This window comes from Dermacentor andersoni, chromosome 3, assembly GCF_023375885.2.
Source record: "Dermacentor andersoni chromosome 3, qqDerAnde1_hic_scaffold, whole genome shotgun sequence".
Classification (NCBI taxonomy): domain Eukaryota; kingdom Metazoa; phylum Arthropoda; class Arachnida; order Ixodida; family Ixodidae; genus Dermacentor; species Dermacentor andersoni.
This window is the reverse complement of record NC_092816.1, coordinates 68,139,767-68,155,133: the sequence shown is the minus strand read 5'-3', so window position 1 is coordinate 68,155,133 and position 15,367 is coordinate 68,139,767. Positions and strand designations below refer to the sequence as shown.

At 47.7% G+C, this 15,367-nt stretch overlaps 1 protein-coding gene across 11 annotated transcripts in view; it reads right to left on the bottom strand.

Moving 5' to 3' along the window:
* Positions 1 to 628: 628 nt before the first annotated feature.
* The window catches only part of LOC126545891 (uncharacterized), a 74,219-nt gene continuing 59,480 nt past the window's right edge, over positions 629 to 15,367 (bottom strand). For 6 of the 11 annotated variants that reach the window (XR_008608832.2, XR_011893392.1, XR_008608837.2 and 3 more), the window contains one exon: positions 1,336 to 1,424. Coding sequence is in view for 1 of the 11 variants with exons in the window: in XM_050190625.2 (XP_050046582.1) it covers positions 1,116 to 1,424; positions 2,262 to 2,273 (321 nt within the window). In the remaining 10 variants the exon portion in view is untranslated. Of the gene's footprint in view, positions 1,425 to 2,261; positions 2,368 to 15,367 lie in introns of those variants that run through there. The other 5 variants (XM_050190625.2, XR_008608841.2, XR_011893393.1 and 2 more) reach the window with 5 other exon arrangements.

Sequence of the window (15,367 nt, the reverse complement as noted above, 5' to 3'; positions counted from 1 at the left end):
AACTACACTTTGTGCAGTTTTGTCCGGTCGGATGCCGAATGTCTATGTAGACAATGGGGCACAAATTCTTGTCCTGCGTTGGGCAACATGTGTTCACGTAGCTTCCCGTGGGCTGCATGCACGAATGCATGTTCAGGTTGTAGAGACTGGATGATCGTGTAAAGTATATACTAGAATTGCAGCGCAAGATATAGGCAACGCCAAGAAGGACCACAAAACATGACGCCGTGTTTTGCGGTTTTTCTCTTAGTTGCGTGTGTGTTTAGCGCTGCGGTTCTAACATGCACTCCAACGAACTAGCCAAAGTTCCGGTCTAATGGCTTCAAGCTGCAAGCAGGTGCGAGGAACAAATTTGAACGCACAGGAGTGTATCGCGGGCGCCATGCAAGGGCTTCGCGGGCAGCGTGTTTGAGGACTGCATTGTCATATACCTGCGCTTATGTAAATAGGCGGTTTGTGATGAAAGGTAGCTGAATGGTCGAGATTCTTGTATATAATAAAGGTGGTGGTAGAGGTGCGGATGCGAGGGAGGGTGAACAAAGCCAAACAGCTGTCGCTCCAAACCGTCGCACGATGGAGGCAAAGCGCCTGCTATGAATGGGTGCAAAAAATCACACGGAGTCAAACGTTCGACTCACTCTTTATTTGCAGCGCGACCACAGGCATCTGTACAAAATATACAACACTGTAGAAAGCAGCAAGGGAATCGCAACGGGGCATGAAGCGCAGACATTCGATCGCGAGGACGGGGGACACGGCACCCGCCTTCGCTCTTGTGACTACTGAAGTTGCCAGGCGCCCTTCCAAGTCCTTCTCCTGAGCAGTGGTTTCTCTGCCGCTGATGTCCGCCACTGACGTCTTCTGCCATGATGTTGTGTACTGTTGCACATGGTGTTTCAAGCCTACAGACCACCAGTCCACGCACTCACGGTAGATGTCACATGCGCTACATAGCCCCGAAGCTACCCTTCTTCCTTATTTTTTTTCCGTTACCGCGACTGTACATGAAGGGAGGGAGGGTAAGGGGAATCGGGGCGTAGATCTCGAATTTCCTCACACACGGTTGCGCATGCTGTCTTTCTCGTTATGCGTAGCTCGACCGCTTGCTCATTGCTCTAGCCCTTGTGTCCGTAGCCTCCGTAGCCGCCGAATCCATATCCACCGTATCCCCCGCCGTAGCCGCCGCCGTAACCTCCGCCGTACGAGACGCCGAGGTCGTAGTTGGCGAGGATGGGTCCTCCGTGGCTGACCTTGCTCACGTGGTGAAGGCTCTTGATGAGGAAGGAAGGACCGGGCAGGGACTTGCCGTAGCCGCCACCGTAGCCGCCGCCACCGCCGCCATAGCCGCCACCTCCGTAGCCGCCGTAGGAGACGACGCCAGCGAAGCAGACGCCGACGAGGGCAGCAAGGGCAACGGCAATCAGCTGCGAGGAAAGGCGACGCGTCAGTTGTCTGCTCCAAAAACACACATGTACGCCGAATAATCTTGCCTCTTTCACTCTTCGCGCTCATCCGTCTTGTGAGTGAAGGAGTATCACAAGAGGAATGTAAAACTGAAAGTAGAGAGTTAAACTTTGCGCCGCCCTTAAACTAGGCTACCCTGGTTGTTCCACTGCCTTCCTAAACACCACCAGAATGCCTAGATTTCACCTGGCTAAAGTTCTTCTGCACGAGGATATTAAGCTCACTCGAGCAAGGTATACCAATTAAGTTCGGTGTCTTTCAAGCGTTCCATTCGAGGACGAAAGTTTCCAACGTTGCCAACATCATCAAATCAATCAGTAATCGTTTCCATTTCTCAGAGAGCTAATAACACCATGTTCAGTCTGGATGTATCGAACACTGCATGGTCCAATGTACCTGTGCAATTTATTTAACCACGTCAAGTTTTCTACAGTCTGAAAGCTACTGACAACCATTCAGATCAGAAAATGCTGTGCAGCAAAGAAATGCACGGAACTTATTAGTAGAGTGTTAAATGGGCTGCCAAACTCCTACGCTTCAAAGCTGGTAAGAAATGTCATTTGAGACCCGAGCACAGGTTTAGCGGTGCCGCAGTTCCCTTGACTTAGGTTAGGTTGGGATCGTTTGCATCTTCGCCACGAGTCCATCGGCACCTCACGTATCTCTTTCACACTAAAGAGCCGAAAGAAAGCTCAGGCAGAGGAGGTCGTATCCAGAAGAGTGGCGCCCTGCGGAGTTACTATAGAAGCTGTTGGCACAGGCCCCGTCGAAGTGACTGCTGTGTGCCGTTCGCTTACCGTGGTCCTCATGATGTCTTTTGGGTGCTGCGGAGCGGCTGGAGCTGAGTCGAGTGGGCTTACTCGAGAGGAGTGAAGCTGAGTTGTGATGGTTGGGCGTTCTCTGGGCCCGCCTTTTATACCCGCTCGGGCGCTAGGATACCGGAAGGTTGGATGCACTTAATAATGAGCGCCGTGCTCGCCCCTCTCTCTCCCTTTTCCACTTCTCCCGAGAGTGGACTGAATTCTGCTCTAATTCCTGTCACTTCCTCTCGCTTTTATTTATTTTTTTCTTATTATTATTATTCTTCGCCTTTCTTTCTTTCATTCTTCCTCCAGATATGGACACTGACTGCGCGGCTCGTGGAATGGGAAGGTGATTGCCGAGGAAATGCAGCAATCAAGAGACCAGCATTAGCAGCAGCGGCGCAGCCCTTTCTCTCACTTGCCGAAATAACGTGATAACGCAACTGGTTCCGTCCTTCCTGCGCAGCGTCCGCGAAAACTGCACTACAGATTTCGCCCCCGCCCAACCAAGACGACGTTCTTCTCTTGTTTATTTGTCTTTCCATCTCTCTCTCTCTCTCTCTCTCTCTTGCAGTGCAGATTGCCTCGTTAAGAGACCGCACGCCGCGCCGACAGGCAGCGTCAAAAGGGGCCCCGGAAAGTGGAGACCAACCACTACTACTACGACCACTATTCGCGCTCCGTTCGGTCACAATGGGCGATCTCTGCAAACGCTTCGTCGGCGAGATGCAAACGGGAGAGATAGAGAGAAAGAACAGGAAGAAAACAAGAAAAGAAGAATTAAATTTGCGTCTTTATCTACAAGCGGACAGAAAAACGGGGGGGCAGCCGTCTCGCGCCAAAACGCGCCCGCCCGCTCAGCCCCGGAGCGCGCGCCGTACTTTGACAAACTAGTTTACGAAGGGAGAGGGGGTAATAAGACGCAGGCGCGGAAGGCGCGGACGGATGGACGAGAGCGGAGTCTTGTGCATGCCAGTGCGGGGAGCTGCGCTTCATTTTTCGTTTGCTTCCTTCTGTCACTTTCTTTTCTTTTCCTTTCCTTTTTTTTATTTTCGCGGTGTGTCTCGACGTTGTCCGAGTCGAAAACGGGAGCCGCCGCGCCCAGTCTATTCCAGCGTCTCGCGCGCGGCCGCCCGAAATGTCCGTCGGCGATCGAGATTACGTCGGTTTCTCCTCCGACACCGCGTAGTACGTTGCTCCATTTGGTCCGAGATATCGAGTGGCTCTTTTCGGAACCGCGCCGCTTGCCTTGCCCCGAGAGTATAAGTACCTCACGCCTCGCGCTTTCGCCGGCTCTTGCCTTTCGGGGAGGGCCGCCCGCGTTTTTGGAAGCCCTGGAAACGAGTTCGCCGGGAGCTCCGCGTTCGCGCGTGTGTGCACGGTGGCAAAAGGAGAGCAGCAAACGCCGACAACTCGAGCCTGCACGCAGGAACCGCCGGAATGAGAGGTGTGAACACGACTTCTTTTTTCCACGTTGGCGACGAGGTTCGGCCCACTTTAGCTCGAAGTGTTGCAAGTTCGCAACGCTCGGCCTTAAACCTATACGATAGCCATGTTGCAGAATTGAGAAGCGAAATAGGCTTTCTGCAGCGTTCTTCAGTATATACAAGTTGAACGTCTGTGTAAGCAGTGACTTGGAAGACTCAGTTTACCTTGTCTACGATGTCTGCGAGCAGTACAAGCCACTGAAGAAGTGAACCGCCATGATTTTTTTTTTCCTCTCCTGAGCCACGGAGCCTTCCTGACCTCCAGACGTCCTTGTGAAACTTCCAGTAAGTCGCTTTCACAAGGGCTCAATGTGACCTTGAATAGACTTGGATAATGCCGCAGCATCCCAGCCAAGACGTATTCGTGTGGTGACCATTGTGATAACGCCACGTGATGTGTTCGGCCGGGTGCCCACTTTGTGAATGGGCATTGTGGAAGTTTACGAAAATCCGTATCTCGTTCCCACTTGCGTGAGTATGTAAAAGAATATGCTAGTAATGGGCCGGAAAGATGGGGAGAGGGGGCAGGGGGGGGGGGGGGAGGAACATGGTTTCTCGCTATCGGCATGGCTACCTATAGCAGCACTGTGGAAAGTAAAGGATATGAATCTGGGTTGTTGAATGAGGTGGCAGAAAAGTGGGATTGAGAAGTGGATGTCCTCACTTGAGTAACCTATACTACTAAGAGAAAAGACGGGGAATCCGGGAGATGGCAATTCAAGGCGATGAGCAAAACGTGAACAAGGTGAATGCAGGAGCCAACGTTTCGACAAGTGGACTTGTCTTCTTCAAGGCGACATATGCTATACTACATATGCTATACTACTAAGAGGATTTGCCAGCTGCAAACTGAAACCTAATATTTCATTTTGCCTGAGGTCACCCAGGCACCATCTGTAGCAAAATGTCAGATGTACATTTTATTTTCTCAAAACGTTCATCTTTGACTGTAATTCGTGGTTTAACTCTTCAGTATGCATTCGTAAGATATTATCATTGTTTTGGTTTTGTATGCTGCCATGGGACGTTTTCCAACTATTATAACGCAGAAGAAGAATGTTCAAATGTACTCCATACATATTACCAGTGCAATGCCCAGACAAACTGCGGAACAGAATTAGAGGACCAAATTAAACTTACGTATACGGAGTTGCGAGAACAAGTAGGTGCAACACAGATCATACGGCATTGTGCTTGAGAGCGTTTGGTGACGCCGTTTTGTAGCGAAGCTGCCAACCTATCGACAGCTCGAGAGTCAGGTACAGTATCCTAACAGCAGCTGCAGTGAGGATGGCAATATCGTGATCCTGCAACAATGTTCGATAAAAGAATCCGAGAAAAGAAAACTCAGGCCTGGAGCGGCACGTTATCGAGGAAACGCACACGTCATGAATATTAAAGTGCACTCTGACTCAGGTAATGAGTAAAGACGACGACTGCCGCGGAAAAAAAAAAAAAAAAAAGGTAATGGCCATGGAGGTCGACAGATCAGGAGAAGAGCTGTGCCTAATAAACTGGCAAGAGAACGCCGAGAAGGATCCGGGAACAAAGAGATCCGAGAAAGACTGGAAGAAGCACGCGGAAACACGGAGAACATAGTTCGAGCAAAGAGACTGCGTAAGGAAATGAGAACATTGTATAGGAATAATGCAAATGAAGATGGTGCACGAAGGTATCACGACTTAATGACGCGAGCCGTACATTTATGGCCACATTGGCAGCCTGCTTTCCTTGCGTTTGCGCCGTGCCTTTTCTTGGGTTTGTGCTTCACTTTCGTACTTTGTATGAGAGGGCGCAAGTGGTGAAGAGTGGCAGGTAAGTAAGTTTGAGTTTGAGTTTGAGTTTCAGTTTATTCGTCATTCAAAAAACAATAAGTAAACAACAAATAGTATGCAGACGAGGGTCCCAAAGTCAATGACTGCAACGGGACCCTCGGTTCTAAAAAGAAAAAAAAGCGATGTGTACAAAACGTGGGTTAAAGCAGCAAATATAAAAAAAGTACACGGAAAACAAATGAATGCGCGTAATGCTATACATTAGTAAGAGAAAACAAACAAAAAAGTACATATATCAACAGGCATAATTATACAGAGAATATGTTATACGACATGAAACTATTTGCAGTAAGATATAAAGCATCTTAACTCATGTTTAAATACTTTCAAGGATGACGTTAGTTTAAGTGAATGGGGTAGGTCATTCCATATGTTTAAAGCTGAAAACGAGGATGCCATTTTCCCATAGTTTGTGTTACATTTAGGTAATAAAAAGTTGTAATTCTGCGCAAACCTAGTGTGGTTGGTATTAGTGAGTAATTTGTAGTCCACAAATTCGTAAGGAAGCTGTTTGTTAACTAATTAAAAAAAACACTTAGACGATACTTACACAAGCCAGATACAGGTAGTATAAAGTTTGCCTGGAGTAGCGGGAGGGCATTTGAGTAAAAGGAACTATTAGTGATTATGCGAATAGCCTGGTTCTGTATGTGTTGAATAGACGAGAGGTGGCAGTTATACGTATTTCCCCAGGAAGCAATACCATAGGTGATATGACTGTGAATGAACGCAAAGTATAAAGATAATAATGCGTGTTCTGAAAAGAATGCACGTGATTTTATGAGAGCTCTTATGCCGAAAACTGTTTTCTGTTTAACAAACGCAATATGATCAGTAAATTTCAAGTGAGAATCTAATTTTATGCCAAGGAACAAAACACAGTCCGCTGCAGGAATAAGGTGACTGTCGAGAGTTACTCGGGGGGGGAAACGGCACGATCTTCTGCTTCGTTTTAAATAACATGAACTGAGTTTCGAGAGGGTTTAAAATTAAATGATTTAAATGACACCATTCAACAACTTTTGCTAGTTCATTGTTCAGTTTAAGGAGTAAGGTTGTTAAAGAGTTATCAGACATGGAAATAGTGGTATCATCAGCAGATAAAATGGCATTAGAAAGGTCAAGAACATCGGGTAAGTCGTTAATGTAAATACAAAACAACAAGGGTCCCAGTATTGAGCCTTGTGGTACCCCTTGATTAACAACTTTCGACTCGGAATAAGCGCCCCCTACAGAGACTGTTTGCTCACGGTCATGTAAGTAATCTTTAAGAAAAGTTAAAGCTGGACCTGTTATACCTAAAGATTCTAGTTTGGCAAATAAAATGGTATGATTCACAGTGCCAAAAGCTTTAGTAAAATCTAAAAATACTGAGCCAACAAATTTACCACTGTCAATAGAACACCTTATGTAATCGGTTAAGGCAATAAGAGCTAAGCTCGTCGAACTGCCAGGACGGAAACCGAATTGGCAAGATTTCAACAACTTAAACTTTGTTAGGTAACTGTTTACACGTTTCAGAAATAATTTCTCGATAAGTTTACTAATGGAGGACAAAATAGAGATTGGGCGATAATTAGACACAGGAGATTTATCACCTTTTTTAAATACAGGAATTACTTTTGCCTTCTTAAGCGAACTTGGAAAGGTACCGCATTTAAAAATTAGATTAATTATGCTGCTTAGTGTTTCCGCAATGCGAGGGGCAACAAGTTTTAAGTGATAGGCAGAGAGATTATCTAGACCTGGGCAAGTGTTTTTTAGATTTAATATAGCAGAACAGACCTCATCGGCTGTGACGGGAAAAAGAAAGAATGTATGATTGCAGCGGTTACATGGATAGGAAGAGGCTATCGGGCTGTTACTGTACACTTCATGGAAGTAATCACTGAATGCAAGACGATGCAGTGTAAGTGTTATGTTTATAAGTTATTTTATCAATGGTTCTACTAGCCTGGGGTGCATTCAAAAAGTCGTTGAAAAGTTGCCATTGTTTCTTAGGATTATATTTAGCTTTGCAGAATTCTTTCTCGTAATAAAGCCGTTTTGATTTTTTCAGAGGGTTGTTCAACATGGTACTGTATTTTTTATAGCGATGCGCTAGATTCACATTGAACGGTTGTTTTTTAGTCTTCCTGTAAAGATTATCTTTTTTACGCATGCTCGTTAACAAACCTTGTGTTATCCAGGGATTACGTGTAACTTTAAACTTTTTTTTTTGCATTTGACAGTTGTAGTGCTAGCGCACGCAGCTTTAAAAAATAATGAGCAGAATTTTTCGAGTGCCTCTTCAGGATCACATAGATTACCAATTGATGACCAGTTGGTACTATTTATTGTATTAACAAAGTTATGCCGGTCGAACCTGGATGTGAAGTAACTAGTGTCATAGTAAGGTTTTTCTGTAACAAAGGTAACGAAAATGGGAAGATGATCTGTGATAGACATGTCAATGACACGCGCACTTGGAGATGGTGTGATATTGCTTAAGGCGTGATCAAGAAGAGTATTAGTTCCAGAAGCGGAAAATCTAGTAGGAGAAGTAATTAAGGACTCAAGCCCGAATCCAACAAAACAATCGCTATATGATATTACTGAGCTATTATTAGTATCCAGTAAATTGATGTTAATGTCACCAACTATTAAAATCTGTTTGTTTTCAGCTGAAACGTTATGAAGAACTGTGGAAAGGTTGTGCAAGGAATCAGAAATAGATGAAGATGGGGAGCGATAAATGCAACCAATGATTAGACCATTGCGATTACTAGAAGGCGACAGGTTAGTTTCGATCCACACCGATTCACGTTTAGATACGTTTAAACATAGGTCAAGCCTACGTTCGTACTTGATTCTCGATGATATGAAGATAGCCGAACCGCCATGCCGATCCGAACTGCGGTGACAGTATTCGGAATGAAACTACCGAAAACCATATAAATTACCATCAGAAGAGTCAAGCCAAGTTTCGGAAATGCACAAAAATGAAAAGGAATGACCAAGTGAATCAATAAAGGCAGTAATGCTATCTTGGTTTTTGCATAAGCTTCGCGCATTGATGTGTAGTAATGCGAGCAACGATATTGTGTTTAAGCTGTTGAGAGCAATGCCATAGAGGAAATGTTGTCAAGAACAGATTATGAAAATGACAAATGTTGCGAATTGATATCTACGTGAAGATGCGCAGATCTGACTCGGCACTTATTCTGAAGACCCTATTCTGAAGGTAACGCCATTTCATTTCTTTTTTGAGGGCCAGCGCTTTGCTGAATAGTCGTTCGTTGTCAGTGGTCAGGTGTTCATTGACGTAAATAGCGCTATCCTTGCTTCCTGTCAGACCTATCAGAGACGTACGCAAACGTGCTTTTCGAGCTTTCCGAAGGAATTCGTTTTTCTTGTCACGCGAACAAAAACGGGCGATGATGCTTTTTTCTAGTGTCTTGCTGGCGACACAATGAACTGCGTCTATGTCTGTCGATGCAATGGGGCATTCAACAACTTCTGCAATTCTGTTCAAAATGACAGCGCAGTCTTCGCCCTGTGTACAGGGGATGCCTTTGATTTCAATGTTATTTAGCCGGCTGTATTATGTAGCCGGCTGAGTGAGTGAGTGAGTGAGTGAGTGAGTGAGTGAGTGAGTGAGTGAGTGAGTGAGTGAGTGAGTGAGTGAGTGAGTGAGTGAGTGAGTGAGTGAGTGAGTGAGTGAGTGAGTGAGTGAGTGAGTGAGTGAGTGAGTGAGTGAGTGAGTGAGCGAGCGAGCGAGTGGTCTGCGATTGAAAACGCGAAGTTTCTTAGACAGAGCGCACGTGAGATTAGCTTTTTCATCGAGGAACATAATTCCTAAAGCCCGGTATACATGTTGTCAAGTAGAGTCTCATCTTTCTCGGACTTTTCACCAACGTTCTCCTGACTCAACACCATTATTTTCCCATCGTTTTTACTGTTTCCTTTTCCTTTAGTGAACCTTTAATCGAAGGCCGACATGACAGGACTGCCACGTCCTCTCCCCCTGATCCCATGCGCTGACCTAACGGGTTAGCTGCCAGACACAGGTAACTGCATGGAATAACGAAGGGCGGCCCAAACGCGCAAACAAAGTGCACCCCATTGTTATTCCCGTCGTGCCGTACTGGCAAGTCGCGGGAGTAGTAACTACACCGCGTCCCTGCGCTGCGTTCCTTGGGTGTACACTGCATAGAAGGACGCGCGAGCGAGTGAGAATGGCGGTGCCTGCCAACTAGTCCGCAACGAAGGGCGCCTCGCACGGTCCGGTGCTCGAATTGCTTCGACCGAATAAAGCCACGAACAGAGGCCTGCACTTTCGCTCTCGAATGAAGAAAAAAAAAAAAAAAACATGCGAGGCAATTTAGGTATACTCGTGCTCCGGCACAGCGAGAGTGGCAACCGCTTCCGAGCCTCGGCGTTCGTTACGCCCTGAATCTGAAACGCTTCAAAAGGCTGACCTTTTAGAGGAGACCGCACTTCAGAGCGTCGCTGAGTCAAGTTGTAATTGGGCAGTTAAAGCAGTCCTCCTAAACTGTATTTTCATTCATTTGGAATGTTTATTGAATATGCCGTAGTAGTGTTTAGCGTCACGAAGCAACATGCGGCTACGTAAGAGACCCCCGGATTGGAGTGGAGGACTCCGGATTACGATCGACCGCCTGGTGTTCTTTAGGGCGGACCTCGCTCAAAGGGCACAAGCGTTTTTGCCTTTCACTCTTATCGAAAGAGTGTTGAGCGTTGTAGCGTTGAAGTGCTTTCATTGCTTTGTGATGCACTTTTGATGGTCATGGGCCTAACACCTGGCAAGTGAAAAAGGTATCTTCCCACCTTGTCGTAGATCCCTACAGCAATGTTGCAGACAAGATTGGTTCTCTGATTCCACTCCCGACCTATCTTTTAGCCCGTCTCTCTCTTGAGAACTATATAAGACGAAGCTTTGCGCAGCCACAAGGTCCCTACAGATAAGGTAAGTTCCTGGAGAACACACTAACCCCCGTATCAGAAATGCATCTTAACTTGAAGGCCATGCTTGACTTGATATAAATGTCGCCTCATGTGAACGCGCCCAAGACGCTCATTGCGTTTCATTTGGTGCGTTCACAACAGGCGTCGGTTAAACTGAGTCGACCGTGGGCTTCAAGTTAAGATACATTTCTGAATAGAGTGCTTGAGCATGAAAAAATACCGAAATGCAACGATTGAACTTTATCGATTAAATCCCCTTTTTGTATGTGTGTTTTCGTGTGCGTGCGTGTGATTGCAAGAATTATATTCTTGTGCACTAAGTACTCAACACGAACATTTCGTTTTTAATAGCCTACTTACACATGTCACGTATCGCAGAATACTTTCACTTGTTGGCTCTAAAATTTGGATTAGTGCATACTGGGAATTCATTAAAGAAATACCGCTTGAAGAATTAGTAGATGCCTCATCATGTTATGAAATTATTCCGTATATAGCTTTCCCACTACGTCAAAATCTCCTGGGCTGTCCCTGTCGTTTACCCCCGCACCTCCGTCGCCCTCTGCAGATCGCGATTCAGTTGTCAGTCGTACGAGTTAGGAGGAGGAGGAGGAAATAAAGAGAGAAGGCAGGGATGCTAAGCGAAAATGCGTCTGGTTGGTTACCCTACTCTGAGAGAAGGGAAAGAGGGAATAGAAATATGAGATAGAGAGAGGTAGGGGAAGGGGAAGACTGCCGCGGTGAGCTCGAGCACGCACGCGGAGTGCTTGAGCAAGTCAAAGGCCTTCAGATAGGCCAGTCGCTCTCAAGAAAGACAAAAGTGCCTTTACAGCTTTGTGGGCCGACGAGCGATGGGGACGATCTTCAAGTATCACCTGCACGGACAACGGCAGATCGTCCAGTCATTGCAATGAGATAGATAATGTTTGTCTTTCCGACTGTTACAGTACGGTCAGCAGCAATTTTCTCTTTTCCTATAGTCTAAGTTAGTTAAAGAAACAAACAAACAACCACTCACTACTACTACTACTACTACTACTACTACTACTACTACTACTACTACTACTACTACTACTACTACTACTACCACTACTACTACTACTACTACCACTACTACTACTACCACTACTATTCTTCTTCAGAAAAAAATTGGTCATCAGTTTTCATTGCAGGCACGCTGCTATACAGCAACGCCTAACTTAATCATTGAGTTTCTCTTTCTACGATTGCAAATACCGACGTCTGGGATACATCTACGTTATTGTAATGGCACCAGCCGTCCCAGCTATAACTGCAAATCTGTCTTGCCTGTTATGCTGAATAAGGCCCCTCAACGATGCATGTGTTCTTTGTTAATGCAGGCATAAAGGTAGCAAAGCGACGTGCACGTGCACAAAGAGAACACGGTGCAAGCACTCACATTTGCGAGTTCCTTTCCATCGTCAACAACCTTTCTATAGTACTTCTCGGCCGGGACATGCATTATTAGGTGAGCACTCTTCAAAACGCGTTAAATGACTTCCATTTTCGCGTTTATAGGGATTGTTACGTTTCGCCTACAACGCGCGGTAATGCCGGCGCGGATGCAACGGACGCCGGGGCTTCGTTCAAAGCGGTGGACATTTTGGCCCGTTCGACGCCGCCGCAACGCCTCCCCGCCAAGCGTGTCCAGGCGTGTTTCAGTGCCACGTGTCTTCGTGTGTGCGTGTGTGTGTGTGTGCCCACGCTTGTCAAAGCGCGGCAGCCGGGGAGCGGAGCTCCCCAAGTGAGGAGCCAGGAGGTCTGTCCGTCGGCGGGTTGGCGATGCGTCACTACACTCGTCTCAACATGTCTCTCAGCTCGACCGTGCTCCGCCGTCGCGTGGGCTCATGCTCCGCCGTCGCGTGGGCTCATCCCGTGACCTTACTTCTGGCCCGCGACGCCGAGAGTATAAGAGCAGCTGCCCCCGGACGCCAGGAGAGAGGCTCCGATTTCTTCTGTTGAGTTACGTGCTCTCCCGTCTCTCCACTTCGGTCGACCTGACCGGCCGCTCTTTTGCGATGTTAGAATAAACAAGTTGTTCTGTTACCAGTCTACTCTTGCTTTGCCGGGACCTTCGGATGCTTCCAGTGCCCCAGGCCGCCAGGCCAACGCTACCCTTGGGGCTTGCGACCCATTTGCAATAACGGGCGTCAGCACCGAGTCCCCAACAACTGGTTGCCAGCGGTGAGATCGCGACAACGGAGGCCAGCAGCGAAGAGATGCGGTTGAATGTATGCTGAGCAGCACAACGACCATCCGGGAGCAGTGCAACGAGCCCTGTGTGATGACTGGTTGCCTGCAGCGGAACGACTGCGCTGAAGTCTTGGCTGCGAGGTTTGGTGAGTGCGGGACTTTCTTCTTCTGAGTTTTGCCAGGCTTTTGTTAGTGTCAGAAACAGAGCTGGTAATTGTGGTTGTCGTTGCTGCCGGGTTAGTTTGCGGCAAGACAATAGTAGGCAGTAGAGAAAGCAGCATTCAGAGCAGCCATGGATTTGAAGTCGTTGCGCAAACCGAAATTGCTGGAGCTTGCAAGAGAGTTGGGTCTGGATGTCTCAGACAAACTCAGAAAACCAGAACTGCTAAGGGCTATTCTTGAGTTAGAAGCTGAGGATGACGAGCTGTCGGAATGCCTTGAGACCATTGAGGAGAGGAAGACGGCAAAAAGACAGGAGCGCGAACTTAAAGAGCAAAAAGAGAAACAGGAGCGCGAACTTAAAGAACAGAAAGAGAGACAGGAGCGTGAACTTAAAGAACAAAAAGAGAAAGAAAAAGAAGAGCGCGACCGTCAACACGCTTTGGAAATGAAGCGTCTCGAGTTAGAGATGGAACGCGCTCGTAATGGAAGTCAGGCACACGGTGCAGGAGAACGAGTATTGTTCAAAATGACTGACCTGATGCGGCCGTTTAAGCTTGGAGAGGACATTGGTTTGTTCCTGGTTAACTTTGAGCGAACGTGCGAGAAGCAGGGGTTCTCTCGGGAAACGTGGCCACAGCGCTTGCTCACTTTGTTACCCGGCGAGGCGGCCGACGTAGTCGCTCGCTTGGAGAGAGAGGAGGCAGAGGATTTCGACAAAGTGAAATCGAGTCTGCTAAAAAAGTACCGGCTGTCAGCGGAGGCGTTCCGTCGGAAGTTTCGGGAAAACGAGAAAGGCAGAAGTGAGTCATATACAGAGTTTGCCTACAGGCTTATGTCAAACATGCAGGAGTGGCTCAAAGAAGAGAAAGCGTTTGGTGACCACGAGAAAGTTCTGCAGTGTTTCGGGCTAGAACAGTTTTATAGTCGGTTACCTGAGAACGTGCGGTACTGGGTCTTGGATAGGCCAGACGTTAGTACGGTGGCTCGAGCCGCTGAGCTAGCCGAGGAGTTTGTGACGCGTCGGGCTCGTGGAGCTAAGGACGGTCAAAAGGGTGAATTTGGCTCCAAGTTTGAGAGGCCGAAGTTCACGCCCATGAGAAAGCGGTTCGAGACGAGGCGAGCGCGCGTGTGTTATACGTGCCAGAAGCCGGGTCACTTTTCGGCGCAGTGTCCGACCGAACGTGAGGAGACGGCGGCAGCCGAAGCCGAACGCAGAAAGCGGTTCGAGATGAGGCAAGTGCGCGTGTGTTATACGTGTCAGAAGCCGGGTCACTTTTCGGCGCAGTGTCCAGAAACAAAACCAAAAGTCGTGTTTTTGTCATTATGCAGCACTGACGAGAACATCAAGCTTCTCGAGCCTTACATGCGAGACCTCCTCGTGAACGGGAAAGAGTGCCGAGTGCTTCGCGATACCGCAGCTACGATGGATGTAGTTCACCCCTCTTACGTAGAACCCGATATGTTCACGGGCGAGTGCGCATGGATCAAGCAAGCAGTGGAAGCTCATAGCGTGTGTCTGCCGGTAGCAAAAGTGCTTATTGAAGGACCTTTCGGAGCACTTGAGACGGAGGCCGCAGTGTCATCTATGCTGCCCCCCCAGTACCCGTACCTATTTTCGAACAGGTCCGATCACCTCCTGCGCGAGAAGGGGCTTTTGTTTGGTGAGGCTAGCGTTCAGGCCTTAACCAGATCGAAGGTTCGGGAGCTCGCTGCAAAGGCGGTAGTTGCGGGGCCGACGTTGTTGAACGATGAGAAAGGGTCAGAGGCGCAGCAAGCTGGTATTCAGAGCACGCCCGAACGGAATAAAATTGAGCCTGTAGCGTTAAAGGCACCAGATACTGGAGAGGAAATTCCCGATGCGGGAAAGTTAGAAGAGCTTCCGGTCGAGCTTCCGGGACTAGGCTCAGTGACGAACAGGAAAGACACCGATCAAGTCATTAGTGACTTAATAAGTAAAGCATCGCTGTCGCCTGAGCAGAAAACCGAACTACACCAGCTCTTACAAGAGTTTCAAGGTCTGTTCTCTGAGAGGCCTGGTAGGACTTCTGTCCTTACTCATGACATAGAACTTACCTCCCCAGAGCCAGTACGATCCAAGGCGTACCGGGTGTCACCCCGCCAGAGCGATATTATGGAGGCTGAGGTAAAGAAAATGCTACAGCTCGGTGTTATTGAAGCGGGTGAGAGTGATTATACCTCCCCTTTGATTTTAGTTGAGGTACCGGGCAAGGAACCTCGTCCTTGCGTCGACTACCGCAGGCTTGATTCCATCACTAAGGATCAAATTTATCCGATCCCTAACATCGAGGAGCGCCTTGAGAGAGTGAGTAGCGCTCAGTTTATTTCCACCCTAGATCTTGTCAGGGGTTATTGGCAGGTTCCACTTACAGAAGAGGCTGGTAGGTATGCGGCGTTCATTTCACCAATGGGGACA